This window comes from Morone saxatilis, unplaced genomic scaffold, assembly GCF_004916995.1.
Source record: "Morone saxatilis isolate NCDOM2014 unplaced genomic scaffold, NCSU_SB_2.0 Contig1, whole genome shotgun sequence".
NCBI classification, from domain to species: domain Eukaryota; kingdom Metazoa; phylum Chordata; class Actinopteri; family Moronidae; genus Morone; species Morone saxatilis.
Window position 1 is genome coordinate 3050368 of NW_023339651.1, and position 15002 is coordinate 3065369.

At 37.7% G+C, this 15002-nt stretch overlaps 1 protein-coding gene across 1 annotated transcript in view; it reads left to right on the plus strand.

Annotated features, from left to right (window-relative positions):
- Positions 1-5404: 5404 nt before the first annotated feature.
- osbpl7 (oxysterol binding protein-like 7) overlaps positions 5405-15002 on the plus strand; it is a 10037-nt gene continuing 439 nt past the window's right edge. Inside the window, exons 1-20 of the mRNA XM_035669104.1 lie at positions 5405-5533; positions 6255-6392; positions 6498-6551; positions 6637-6750; positions 6845-6997; positions 7104-7227; positions 7647-7765; positions 7861-7950; positions 9421-9574; positions 9721-9827; positions 9937-10105; positions 10613-10759; positions 10858-10994; positions 11820-11957; positions 12829-12892; positions 13034-13112; positions 13500-13644; positions 13753-13903; positions 14130-14256; positions 14582-14704. Of these exons, the coding sequence (XP_035524997.1) occupies positions 5405-5533; positions 6255-6392; positions 6498-6551; positions 6637-6750; positions 6845-6997; positions 7104-7227; positions 7647-7765; positions 7861-7950; positions 9421-9574; positions 9721-9827; positions 9937-10105; positions 10613-10759; positions 10858-10994; positions 11820-11957; positions 12829-12892; positions 13034-13112; positions 13500-13644; positions 13753-13903; positions 14130-14256; positions 14582-14704 (2462 nt within the window). The remainder of the gene's footprint in view (positions 5534-6254; positions 6393-6497; positions 6552-6636; positions 6751-6844; positions 6998-7103; positions 7228-7646; positions 7766-7860; positions 7951-9420; positions 9575-9720; positions 9828-9936; positions 10106-10612; positions 10760-10857; positions 10995-11819; positions 11958-12828; positions 12893-13033; positions 13113-13499; positions 13645-13752; positions 13904-14129; positions 14257-14581; positions 14705-15002) is intronic.

Sequence of the window (15002 nt, forward strand, 5' to 3'; positions counted from 1 at the left end):
TCTCTCTTTTGGATTAGTCAGACATGTATTTAAAAGTGGAATTGTCAGAAATCAGTGTTTCGTCTTGTTCCTGCAGTGTGATGTTTGATTGATGTCTGTGCAGAGTTTGACACTAGAAGGATGTTTCTACGTTCAGCTGCTGAAAGTGGAAAGTTTCTCTGTACTCATGGAAAATCTAATCTACGAGCATGATTTGTCAGGCTTCTCTTCTTCTAGTGTGTGATCCACCGGTGCACAGACACTGAGAATGGACTTTACATTAAGGGGACACGTGGGTTTGGGAGGCTTTCTTAAATTTAAGGGGTGTAAGAAAACTTTAAAAATATACACAGTAGATCTGTATGTCAGTGTTTCATTCATTTCTGTGAAGAAAACTAAAATATCTATCTAAAAAACAAAAAAAACCCTGCAATTTTCCAGCTTGGGATCAATAAAGTATATCTATCTAAATGAAATTGTCATTTTTAAAGGTTACACTGTAAAACCAATTAAGTATTAATCAAATGATTGTTAAAACTGATTACATTGAATATTTTAAGTAAAACTAACTAAATATTAGTTAAAATAAAGATAAAGTAGCTTTTGTCATTTTAAGTGACACTGACTTAATTTTGATATTTGTATTTAAAAAGCTTTTGTAGTTAAATTGAGTTTGTGTAGCTTCATTTTTTTTTAATGTAATCTGTTTCAACAGTTTTTCTGATTTAAAATAATTTATCGCATTACAGTGTATTATTTAATATCTAAACATCTACCTGTATTATAACAATAGTCAAGTATAAGAGAGAAGAAAACTCTGAATTGGTCAAAAAGAAGCCTATTAAGTCTTTATAACTGTGTTAATTGTACAGTTTACCTGCTATATAATATAAAATATCCATTAAATATGTCAGTCAGGGGTCATCAATGATAGAAAAGGTCTCTGAAGGAGAATACCAGCTGGAGTGGCGGCATTGTTGTCATAAGTGGCATCATGAAAACCACTCCAGCCAAAATAAACACAAGTGGTCACAGATTCTGATACACTAATCTGCAGATTACAGCATGTTAATCTGGGTCAGTTAGTCTAATGGCCCGCCTTTCTAAAGGGAGACTCAGGCGCTCACTTCAACACCACACTCCGCTGCAGAAGAGGGAAGGTCCCAGAACACATAAAGATCCAGAAAACCAACTAAATGTGTGTTAAATCTCTATATTGACAGATTAAAATCATTTAATCGCTGAGATTTTGGTTTTATCACAAATTGCTGCAGAAAGCAGAGAAGGAAGGCTCACCTGCACCATGAAACTGTTGGTATAATGGTAAATAAAGGTTAGATCATAACCTGCAATGAATGTTGGACAAATAAGAACCCGTTTTAACAAATATTTATGTTTTTCATGAAATTATCAACACACAAGCCCAAATTCCCCCTTAAAACACCACATTTAACCATATTTAATCATCCTTTTAACCCATCCTAGTACGGTAAAGCCCTATTTAAGATCATATTTTTGCTTTGAAACGAGTAAACTAGGTGTGTAGAGTGAGTGGAGGTTGGCTGGATTTACCCTCCACTACATCCCTGCTAGACACTCAGTGTAATTCCAACTAATGCGGATAATGCCCAGGACACATTGCGCACGACGCGCTCCCTGCGACGCGCAGCTCTCCTTGGATTTGAGCTCGAGTCAGTCACCGGCAGAGAGGGCACGGCCGGTGAGATTATGTGATCAGAATGAGTGATTATCTGTGGAAGTAACATGTAGTTTGACTTCTTTTATTTAGCGGTTTTCGATGGAAAAACGTTTTCTGCGTCGGAACGGTGATTTGCCGCAGTTTCTTAAACGCCAAATGAGACACTTGTTGGGTTTATCAGGCGCACAGGATTGCAACAGATGATGAGAGTCGGAGGTGAATTTCAGGTAAGACTTCTCTCCAGGTCTTTTTAACGTTATCTTGCACCGAAAACACGGATATGTAAAAGTTTGGGTTAAATTCTGATGCAAATTACAGAACCAAAACACCAGAATATTTGATATAATGTCTATAGAATATGTATTAAATTGTAATATCTGTCGTAAATGCATCGTGGCTCTTTGTTCATATTGATAAAATACCAAAACAAGTAAAACTTCCACTTCTCTGTGTGCGGGGACTTTTTTAATGGGCTTTGGATAAGAGCTTGTGCGGCCCTGAATAGTTCACATGGACCTTAATGGACTCGTGTGACATCAAGTTAAGATACTCAGATATATCAGAGTAGCTGCTTCCTGATTGTACTTGTCTGTCAAAACAAATGCAGTGTGTGTGTGTGTGTGTGTGTGTGTGTGGGACAGACATCCTCACACACTTCCACAGCTGTTGGAAGACAATGTGCTTCTCCTCCAGGTCCTGTTAGGTATAAATCATTTAAATGTTCTCACCTCTGATTTTAGATCACAAGCACACTGAGTCATTTGATCTAAATAAAATAAAAAATCCTCACTTTATCTATTGGAAATATTTGTACTGCACATGTGGAGAAATCTCACACTCATTCATAAATATCTGATCCTTTCGCCAGTTTTTTATTTTGCTGCAGTTTTTACTCCAAAAAACGAGATTATAGCTGTCATAATCTCTGCATCCCAACCCCCCCAGTCCTCTGCCAGTTTGGTAGTTTGGTGCCAAAATACATCCTTTACCTTGGCTGACTTGTTTGGTTGGCTTCCATTTCCATATAAGGAGCTCATTATGTCACCATCTATCAGTATGTGTATCTATATCTCCTCTCGCCTGGGCCTCACTGGAGGAAAAATGGCATTCTCAACAAAAAATTATTCTATTTTGATCGTTTTAATTCCTTTTTACATTTTTAAAATCTGATTTAAATTACTTTTTAATTACATTTCCTCAAAGTGCACAACCTCAACTGTATCTAACTACGGAACCTATTCTGTAAACAATAGATCACAGTGAGTTACATGGACCCTTTTACTTCTTTCTTCTTTTCTTTTTAACAAAAGCTTCAAATATTAAAGTATAGTCTTTACTCTTGTGGAAACAGTAACTTTAAGATCAAAACCGATTTGTTTTTAAACTTGTAGAATATTCTTTATTTTCTTCAGTGAGTAAACAAGCTCAGAAACCTACAAATCCTTTCATCCTGTTTCCACCACATGCTTTTATCACTGAGGTCAGTTACTCTCATCCTCTCCTGTCCTTATATAACAGCAAGCCAGGCGGGTTCTGTCCAGATTTAGAGGGATATCAAGTTTGGATGTAACGCACTATTCACTGTGTATCCATTCAGACGGCCTATATTCTTCACATCTTCATAGTGACTCTATTGATCGCACACTGGGGGAAATTCACTCGTTGCAGCAGCTCCAGATAGAAATACACATTAAATAACAAAATAAAATAGAAAAATACAAGATATAATGAAAGAAAACCCACTAAAAATACACTAAACACGCGGAGACTCTTAGAATCCTCAACGTAGTAACTTACCTATTGAGTGAATTAAGTTTGCAGACTCCTAAATTAAATAGACTGCGATGCTGCAGATGCATGTGTGCAACGTTTTCTCCATGCAAACAAAATGTGGTCACTGTCTCAAACATGTTCTGCTTCAAGTCTTTATGGGCACTACAGTGTAGTTATTCTGTTCTGTAATTGCACTGCAGAGTTTGTGTTTTTATGTCTGTGAAGCACTAAACTTGCTGTAAAAAGTGTTTATTTAAAGGAAATGATGTAAACGGGTCATTTCAAAGTGCTTTGATGCCAGTCCTACTGACATTTATCTGTTTTCTCCTGTTGTGATTGTGGTCAGCACTATGTTGTGTTACTGCTTTTCGCCTTGGGATTGTGTTTGTCCGTATCCGAGTGGCAAGTGGCTAAAACCATCCCTTGAAAAACCAATTAAGCATAGGTTGGTAATCCTCTGCCCGGCCTTCAGGCGGTAATGGCCATGGTGTCACATGCCAAGTTTGTCTGATTTGAAGCCTAAACTTCTAAATTAATCACTATTTTGGCATAAAAAAACATGTTTTACATTGAAAATATCTCTTATTTACTCGATTGGAGCATGTTTTAGGGTGTTTGTGTCTTTTTTAACCACTCCACCCATGTTTGTTCAAAAGATACAATAACAGATTTTTCTGTGACACAGCAACTGCAAGAATGACTCCACATCTTCATAGACGGTTCCTGTTTTTAAATCAAGAATATTACAAAGGAAACATTTAGCAACTCAAATACATAACTTTTTTGCCATATTCATGTAGAAATATACCGTGTAAAATCTTAAATGTTGCCACATCAGTTGTCTGAATATTTTGTTTTGTTATTCAGTGAAGTGCTCAGCGTGGGTGACTTTAAGATCCAGAGTGATCTAGATGAGGATAGTGTATCCAGGCAGCATTTACAACATCACAGGAACCGAGAGCTCAGCTCCAACCTCTGTTAGGTAACTGGATTACACAGAGTCCTAGCTCGTCTCCTGCTCCTGCGTTGAGCCTATTTAACACTTTCTCTTTGGTTTCTTGCTCGTGGAGCTGTCTCGCCCTCGTGGATCATTATACAGCTCTTCATAAAGGACAATATCAGACATATTCCATGTAGGCCATGATGTTTAATTGATAAACAGTAACTAAATTATAGATTCATTTTCAAAGGTTAATTATCAGGAAAAATGCCATAAATTGGCAGATTCCAGGTCCTCTAATGTGAAGATTTTCTGTTTTATCACATCATAAAATGAATATCATCAAGTTTCCTTTAGTAGCTATTGTGGAGCTGTGGATTCATGTCACACGATCTTCATCAGCAGATGGAGTTTGACCAGCTGTCATGGATGTGTATTTTGAACTGGGGTCAGTCTGAAGAAGGATTAATAGAAGTATTCACATCACATGTAGTCATTAAAGTAGCAATAAGCCACTAAGTGCAGAAGTATTAGCAACAAAATGTACTCAAAGTAAAAGTACACTAAATGCAGAAAGGTCCTGTCAGTGTTATTGGATCATTATTATTGATCCGTTTAAGCAGGAGTTAACAGTTGTAGCTGGTCAAGGTGAAGATACTAAGTAAAAAGTACAATATTTTTTTCTCTAAAAAGTGGTGGAGTAGAGGTATAAAATATCCTAGAATGGAAATACTTAAGTAAAGTATAAATACCTTAATTACAGCATTTAAGTAAATGTACTTTCCAGAGCTGAAAAAACTATTTGAACTCATGAACTAATTTTTCTGATATTTTGTTTACTAAACAATAAATAAATAATAAAAGTAATCATTAATATTTAGATTAAATTTTTTCCCACTGGCTAATTTACTCATCCTGACATTTCAGTGATCTTTATTCGCAGATTTCAGCTGATCTCTCCGAACAACCAGCCAATTGCGACAGGGAGGGGAGTCCGAGCCCCGCGCCCTGAAATGGATTCATACGGAGCTTCACTCAACCGCAGCCAATCAGTGGCGAGCGGCCTGGAGAAGACTTCACCCACGTGGAAGCCGTCCCACTCTCGGAGCAGTAGCACTCTGTCATCTCGCCACTCCAGACAGGTTTGAGGATTTGTGTCAGTTTAGATCTTCAAGGGCACTCTGAACCAGAAAAGGCCCAGAATAACATCTGACTTGTTTTGGAGTTTCAGGTGTTTTTATTCTGAATTATAGTCGTTATTTAGCATGAATCCCCTGAGATGAGTGAGCCAGTCTTATATTGTGAAAGAGAGTAAAAATGCTATAATAAAATGAGTGTTATTGTGATGATGATGATGTTTAATTTTATCAGTGTCATACATACAACTATGTATGTATGTATGGTCTTACAGGACACTGCAAATTAATTTAAACCACACTCAAAATACAGCATTTACACAGTCAAACAGCACTTTTAAAGAGCCAAAAAGTAAATAATACCATTTCATATATCAGATTTTTAGACATTCAAAATAAAAAAACGAAACATAATTCACTGATTAATAATAAGAATATTGCTACTAGTACTAGGGAAGTCAAAGTAATTAACTGGTCCATCTTGCCTTCTTTTCTGAGCTTTTGAGACAAATCTAGCTCACTTAAACACATCAAAATGAAACACTTTTTTGTGCACAAGAATATTTCAAGGTTTTGTCGAGCCGTTTCATGAAAAACTGACAATGTCAAATCATGAACTAGATGTATTTTACTTTTTGCTACCCCCAAATTTGAACACAATCCTAATTGTAAGACGTCAGTACAAAAAAGTAATTAAGTGTTTTTCCCCATTTCGTGCTGTCTATAGATTATAAAAGATTGGGAAGTGATTGACGACCTTCAGGTAGACATGCAGACAGGAGGTGAACATGATATGACCATCCCGGGTATCTGTGAGGGATATCTTCTCAAGAGGAGGAAGTGGCCTCTTAAAGGTTGGCACAAGGTGAGAAATACATCCACTCTGTCATCCTGAATATCACAATGTTGACTTTAGGAATAAAATCAGCTTTATAAAAAAAAAAAAAATTGCGTTTGATCTGTTTTTCAGCGATACTTTGTCTTGGAAGCAGGAATCCTGCGTTACTCCAGAAATCAGCAAGATGTAAGTGAACATGACATTTTATAACAGGATATGTTCGACAACTAGATTTGAAAACACTTTGAAAACACTTTTTTTCCCATTAAAGGTCTCCAGGGGAAGGGTACAGGGCTCCCTGGATGTTAGCCTTGCAGTGATGTCGATAAATAAGAAATCGAATCGGATCGACTTGGATGCAGGAGACATTCTCTATCATATGAAGGTAAATGATCAAATTCTGCTCCTATTTTTCAAACAAATAAGTGTTCGACAAATAGTGTGCCTTCAGATTAAAAATACTTTTTTGTCTCTCCAAGGCAAAGAGCCATGAAATCTTCTACATTTGGGTAACCAAGCTACAAGCGCACCGCTTGTACAAGAAGAATGAGGCAGCTCATCTTCACAGCGGCTTCCTCCAGACTTTGTCCTTTAGCACTGCAGCTGGACAAGCTCAGAGAAATGGAGATTTGGTGACTATTAAATAAAAAATGGAGTCAAACCTAAAATAACAATCCTCATTGACTCATAGCAAGTCTTAACTCCTGTGTCCTCTTCTGATTGTTTTCATGTTACCAGAGCTCTGCAGGCGTGGCGGATTCAGCTGGAACATCTGGAGCGCTGCCTTCAGCTAACACCGCTGTGAACAGCAAAGTGTCTGCCTGGCTGCAGCAAAGTCACAACCCAGACATCTGTGTTCAAGGTATTTGTCATAAACTCCCAAAGACACAACATCCACAAATTAACAAGGTCTGGATAATCTTAGAAAAATATCCTTAAAAGGGAACTATAAAGCTTTTTAATCAGATCATCAACACCACCAAAAAGTCAGAGTTCTTTGTTTATGCCAACGTAGGTTCTTTATCCCTACGAGGAACGTGCTGGTGCATTGGATGCGCCAAAAATACAAATATACAAATATACCATTATACAATTATACAATTATTCAAATCACACAAAAATCACACAGAATATTATATAATTATATAATATTAATATTGCAAAATCTAATCAATTACCCCAAACAAAAGGGCAAGGAAGAAGAATGTGTGGAATAAACTTACCTGATCAATTAGTCACAGAAAATCAATAAAAGAATATATCTCTCATGTCTTCTTCCAGAGCTGAACCGTTGCCATTTGGACCTTTCTGAGCTAAACCGTTTAATCCAGAGCCTGCAGACATTGGAGGCAGGCCAGGCTTTCACTAACGGAGACTTAAAGCGCATCATCAGCATACAGGTTGACTTACAGATCAATCTTTCTATTCTCGGGAGCTTCACATGAAAAGTAAAATTATTTATGATGAGATTTTGGTTTTAATTTTTTTGATACAGAATCTTTCGCTTGAGAAGCCGAAGAAGTCGAGGTCAGGGAAGATGTGGGGTCACTCTCGCACACTTTCCAGAGTGGAGGCACTGGGAATGGTATGTAAATTACTCTTTGTATTCAAACCAAAAGAATGAATGACATTGTTTTACATTGATTCAGTCCTTTGATTTGTCATGTCAAGTTTATTTGAAATACTAAATGTTTTTTTTTATTGAAATCATAACTGAAGTCTTATTACTGGTCATTTTTTTTTAGAACATATTGGGTTTAAGTATTTGACATCCAAATCCTCCTGTAACATTTTGGGACCTTTTTCTAATCCAAAGCCTATTCGTGGGATTACTAAATCGGTGAGTTGGCAATGGGTAGACAATTTGATTCATAAATGATTCAATATTCTCAATTTACACACTGTATCGACCTGAAAATGAATTGTTACTGTATTAATAAAGACATAAAAGATGCCCTTTTTCAGGTAAAAATGCTAATTTTTGTTGTAATTGCTATTTGTGTTTGTTCTGTTTTATTCAACATCCACAACATATGTATATACCACAGTATCTTGTTTTTTCCCACATAATAGAAAAAAGCAATGACATGATTTTGATTTATAGAAGTCAATAAAAAGATCAATCACGTAAACCTGCATTTAGTTTAGATGCTAGTAGTTTTTAACCCTGTTCTTTAGAAACCAAAGTACTGTTGGTTGTCTATCCTGCCATCTAGTTTGAGTACTACAGCTCTAAATGTTTTCTTTCTTACAAAACAAACAGGACCTCATTTAAATGAGTTAAGTTAAAATAGTTGAGTAGCTGGTATGACAGATAACCTGCAGGGCTATGGTTCTTGAGGTCCAGGTTTGAGCCACAAAAAGGAAGCCAACCTGATTATCTAAGTGTAAAGAAATCCCTGATTAGATGAGTAATAATAAGACTTCTAACTATGTCTTATAGTACAGGTACAGAGTGACCTGTCATAGCAGGAAAAGCACAGGTGTAACTAATAGCATTAATGATGGCTCTGTTCCAATTTGGTCAATTCAGTTTAATTGATTTCACCAGGATAAATATGGGCACAATACAACAACAATAAAACAATTAAAACTGTACTAGAGAGCCAATATACCATGGTCCTTTCACATTTCAATGGTACAAATATATTAGTTACACCTGTGTTTGACAAAAAATTTCACATGAAATTGAAAAGAGACATCCATTTGTCTATCTGCATGCGTTCTCCTCTTTTATGTATGTATGGTAAATATGACGCTACTGCCAGCAGCTGGTTAGCTTAGCTTAGCATACTGACTGAAAACAGAGGGAAACAGCTAGCCTGGCTCAGTGGAAAACGTAACAACCAGCACCTCTAAAGCTCACTTATTAACATGATGATGTTGGCAATTAGCTCAGTGAACAAGTCTGCTTAATTACGGCCTCACCAAGCTGCTAACTTGACTGTTTCCAGTCTTTATGCTAAGCTAACCCCATTACATCCAAAATAACAGATAACACTGGAACTGTTAGATTAACCAATGAATCTTCCATCCTCCTCTGTTTACCTCATAGCTGTCTTCCAGTCACCTGAGCAACTCGTCTCACCTTGGTGCATCAGTCCCCTCCATCCCTGACTACGTCTACTCCCAGCTGTCCCCTCCTACTGTCACACTGTCGCCTGAGGGCAAGAAAATCCAGCAGGACATCTGCGCCATGTCGCTACGAGGTCAGAAAAACAGATAACATGCATATATACACACAGACAGACATGGTTTCTGCAAGGTAGTATAGAGTAGTAACTTTAATATTAAAAAGGCATGACTATGTGTCCAAGTTTCCACTAAAACTTCTGTGTCTTTTATTTCTCTTCAGTGCTTGCTTCCCTGAAGTCAGTGCATGAAACTCTGTCCCAGGAGAGGCAGAAGCTGCAGGAAGTCTGGGAAACTAACAACATCCACCAGTCCAACACATTAGCTGAGGTAAGATTCATACGGCACCTGTCATCTGGATTCTCCGGCACATACTCCCTTCATGTTTTTGATGGCTGGTTTTCTTTGCACCTCCTTCTTTCTCTTCCTTCGCCGTTAGCCTGCAGTGGGGAGGCATTCGTCCCACGGGCCTCCTTCAGTAGCAGATTCAGCTGCGGAGTATTTTGACGCCAGCGATGACATCCTTTGTGGTAGTTCCTCTGAGGTGTCTGATGAATCAGGACTTAGTGACGGAAGCACCACCAACTCTGAGCCAGAGGAAGGACATGGTGGGTTACATGTGCATGAAGTATGTTATTTTAATTAGTTTCAGCTACTCTGACTACTAATGTGTTTTTTTTCTTGGCAATTTTAAACTTCACAAGTTTATAACTTTTAAAGAAAGTTTTTTATGTGTGCATAACACCATTCTGTGTGCATAACACCATTCTGAATATGTTAAAGCATTTTTAGCCAGCTAGCATGGCTGTAGACTAGGCAAGGCAGCATACATTTATTTGTACGGCACATTTGAACAACCCCGGTAATTAAAAGTGTGTTTACAAAAAACATAAAACGCATCTAGACCAAATATAAAAGTAACATAAATTATTATAATAAAAGAAAAGAGGGAGTAAAAGTTACAGTGCAGTGACAACAACATTAATCAAAAGCCTCAAAGTTGGTCAAAATATGGCACAAACCTTTTGTTATTGATAATTAATATAAGTAGCCTGAGAATTCTGTCTTTATTACTTATTTGTGATCAATATTATTTCCTTTCACCAACATTACAGCCTCAGCCACCCGGAAGTACCGTGCCAGCATTTCCAAGTCTCCTAACAGTGTCGTTGCCAAGAGCACTGGCCGGCGAACTACCCTGCCCGCTACCTGTCCCGACAACAGCCATGTGGGCCTCATGGCTATCCTCTACAACAACATAGGCAAGGACATTTTGAAAAGTCACACCCCTCTGCAGTTACATGTAAATCATTTTTGACACTTTTGGCACTTTTCTGAGGCTCGTGCTGTTTTTCCTCAGGTAAAGACTTGGCTCGAGTGTCCATGCCTGCTGCTCTCAATGAGCCTGTTAACCTGCTGCAGCGGCTGTGTGAAGAGCTGGAGTACAGTGAGCTGCTGGATACTGCCAGCAATACATCGGACCCCTACCAGAGGATGGTAAGACTGTTCAAACATATGTTATGTAAGACAACTGGTAGTAGTATTGAGTCAGATTTGTTGTAGAAACCCAGATTAATCTGTGTATACGCCTGCTTAGATGTTGATAATATTACATAAAAATATACATGTCCTGCATAATAATAGTGAAAGAATGAAGTCAGAGACAATTATTTTTACTTGGTAATTATAACACAGGAACATTGTCGGGCACCTTTCTTTACTTAACTGGCAAAAAAATGAAGGCAAAAGAATGGCTGCTTGTTGTCTTGTGGTAATTATCCAGCAACAAAGCGATGATTAATATAATAATATATGTTTTAACGAACAACAAGTTCCACTAGAACTGCAATTCAATTCATCGATTCATTGATTAGTTGCGATTAAATTAAAAACTATTTTCAATATATAATATAATTGTTTCGTTTTGTGTCCAAATTCTTTGATTTCAGCTTCTCATAATATTTTCAGTTTTTTCTATGACAGTTAACTGAATATCTTTGGATTGTAGGCAAAACTAAACATTTTAGGACGTCACCTTTTACTGATATAATGAAAACTATTGATAGTTGCAGCCCTATTACCCACCCTCATACCTCTGAATTAAATTAGAACAAAAAACTTGGTAGACAATAAGATTATAAAGAATAAGCTCAGGCACCAGGTGCATCAGTAAGTGCAGGGAAATGCTGGACCTGGGTAGGACTAACTGAGAAATAAGATCTTAAAAGGAAGCACAGTTGGCGTAGAAAAATAAATAATAAACTGCTATAATCCCTTACAGATTAAAGATTAAACAAAATATATTGCACATATCATTTACAGGTTTACATTGCTGCCTTTGCAATCTCTGGTTACTCGACTGCGACGTTCAGAAACCGCTACAAGCCCTTTAACCCGGTGCTGGGGGAGACCTACGAGTGTATCAGAGAGGACCGGGGCTTCCGCCTCATCAGCGAGCAGGTATCTCAAGAAGGAAACTTTTATTACACAATATCTTATTCAGGAATATCTTACACCCATAAAAGCCTTTAAGAGCTCTGACTGGCAACTACAGGGGAACCAAAAAACATTTTTAAAACTGGGAAAATACCATTGGGAATTACAATTTAGCCCCCATAATCCCCTCTTGGTAAATTAAGATAAATCACCTTTTGGTGTAATCGAGCGGCTCAGCCACACGGAGCGGCACGAGTCAACACTGGGTGATTTATTGCTTTAATAAAATCACTAACTAATTATGTTGTCATTTATTTTCAAAGTCACTTATTTTGATGGTCTGTGATCAGCAATTAAGTGAAAAATAATTAAATGTCAGTCCTCATCAAAGCAATTAATTTCTCGAACAGTAGCTTTACAATGTAGTTCATAAGAAACTGATATTTAAGTGACCTGTTACCAAGTTTTACTGTAGATTGTAATGTAGCTTAGCTCAAGATACATATTCATGAGTATACTAATACAATATTTATAGCATCATGATTCAGTGGCTCCTATTAATATCACTGATTATAAATCATTGTATGTGAGCAAAACCCTTTCCCAGGACAGGTAATATTATACAGGTATGAACAAAAACACTAATAATGGCTGTGTAGCATTAAGGTCTTCCAGTTCTAGTTGTATTATGCTGAAAACAAAAAAAATCCTATATAGTCCTTAAAAATGCTTACAAACAAGCTTACAGTTGGATAAAGTTGCTATGCTCAACTTAAAGGGGAGCTTTAAAGGGGAAGTATTTACAAGCACTACTGCAAATGTAAAAAAAAAAAAAAAAAAGTGTATTCTTCTAAGTGGATTCTTAAACTTAGTCCTCTTCTTTATACTTTACCAGGTCTGCCACCATCCTCCCATTTCTGCCTGCCACGCAGAATCAGAGAATTACTCCTTTTGGCAAGGTGAGACCAAATGTTTGTGTTTGTTAGTGCTGTTAATCACATGTATTTTTTCCAACTTTGCTTCGGGGATGCATTTGAAAAGCTGTCACTGGACTGTTTAGAGTAATATTCTCAACAACACTTGTTTTTATCCTTGACCAGACCAGCGATGGAAAAATAAATTCTGGGGGAAGTCACTGGAGATTCTGCCAACAGGGATGGTTAATGTTACTCTTCCAAGGTAAACACCAGGCTGTGTGTGTACGCAAATGTACTGCGATGCCTCTGTTAGATGAGGCATGATAGTAGCCGTTAAATGGAAGAAAAGATCAGACTTTATGTGAAACAATTATGGTTCTTTCTAAGGTGCAGTTATATTGCATGCACCTTAACCATCACTACTGGTTTGTCCAACTAATGAGTGTTTTAATTGTCTGTTAAATATTTTTTTGGCTAATTTATTAATCTTTTTAACAAAAAATGTCAGAAAACTGGGAAAAAAACCCCAAACCCCAAAGATATTCAGATTAAAAGATATAAAAGAGAGAAAACATTAACATTTGAGAAATTAAAATCATAGAGAGGAATTTTTGCTTGTTAAATTGCCAGATTTGGATGTTTTGTCCAGGTATGGAGACCACTATGAGTGGAACAAAGTAGTGACCTGCATCCACAACGTCCTCAGTCAGCAACGCTATCTGGAGCATTACGGAGAGGTCACCATCCGCAACCTCAAAAGCAACGTCTGCACCTGCAAGATCACCTTCGTCAAGGTGAATGAAAACCTTGTGCTGTCATGTTTTGTGTCAAGTTGACTTGTCTTTGTTTGGTTCCACAGCACATCTCAAGGTTTAGACTGACGTGTTTGTACTTTGTTGTAGTCTCGTTACTGGGGTTCAGAAACGAACAAGAATGAGGTGCAGGGCACAGTGCTGGACCAAAGCGGGAGTATCATACACCGGTTCGGAGGTCTGTGGCATGAAGGCATCTTCTGTGACACTCTGCCCACTCCGAAATGTGTCTGGAAGCCAAGTGAGTCCATAGCGATCACTAAGAGGACTTGGGACAGTTTGTCCTTGAGGTGTTTCATGTGTGGATGTAATTAGTCTGATTGCTGAGATTCTGCTTTAGAGGCGGAGGAGTTTAAATGGAAGTGAAGTGAAATGATCCCTCTTGCCAAAACCTAATGCTAATCGGCATAAATCCAAACGTCACGTTTGTGCAGCAGCTCACCTGAGAGTCTTATGTCACCCCACAGATCCCCAGCCAAAGGATTACCTGCAGTACTATGGCTTCTCCACCTTCGCCATGGAGCTGAATGAACTCACCCCGGACCTGAAGCCTCTCCTGCCTCCTTCAGACAGCCGCCTGCGCCCAGACCAAAGGTGAGCAGAGCTGGAGATGATACTAGCGTACAAGAACAGTAGTAGAGATCATATTTTGCTAGTTTAGTATTACTGCTAATTGCTGCTCTCAGTTGCAGGGGTTACGTGTCCCAAGGTACATCAAATTTTCTCAGACATTGTTTAACGTCTAGAAGACAAAAACACTGGATTTTCTCTGGTGAAAAAAGGAAAATAATGTGTTTTAATGATCACTGTAAAATTGGACCAAGATCAATAGGTAGTGTATTAACGTACATGTAATTTACTAAGTTATAAAAGTTGATTTAGTGTGAAGTTATTCTTGAAATTCTTCCTCTTTTCATAGGATGCTGGAGGATGGAAAGGTGGAAGAATCAGACACGAAGAAAGATGAAATAGAGGAATTTCAAAGGGAGCGGAGAAAAGAGCTGAGCAAAAAGGGTGAAGAGCACATTCCACGTTTTTTCAAGTAAGTTCATTTATTTTATAAAACCTGCTAATAGAAGTAGAATAACAAACTATCCTGTATCATCTGTTTAATGCCTCACAAGAAATGTTTAAATCATCTTGATTGATTCATGAATGATTGACAATAAAGACCATAACATTTGGGATTTATTTTGTCTCAATAAATAATTACAAAAAAGGGAAAATTGCTCATCACAATATCCTAGAGCCCAAGGTGATGTCTTGTTTTGTCCAACCAACAGTCCAAAACCCAAAAATATTGAATTTACTGTGTGAAGACCAAGAAAAGCAGCAAATTC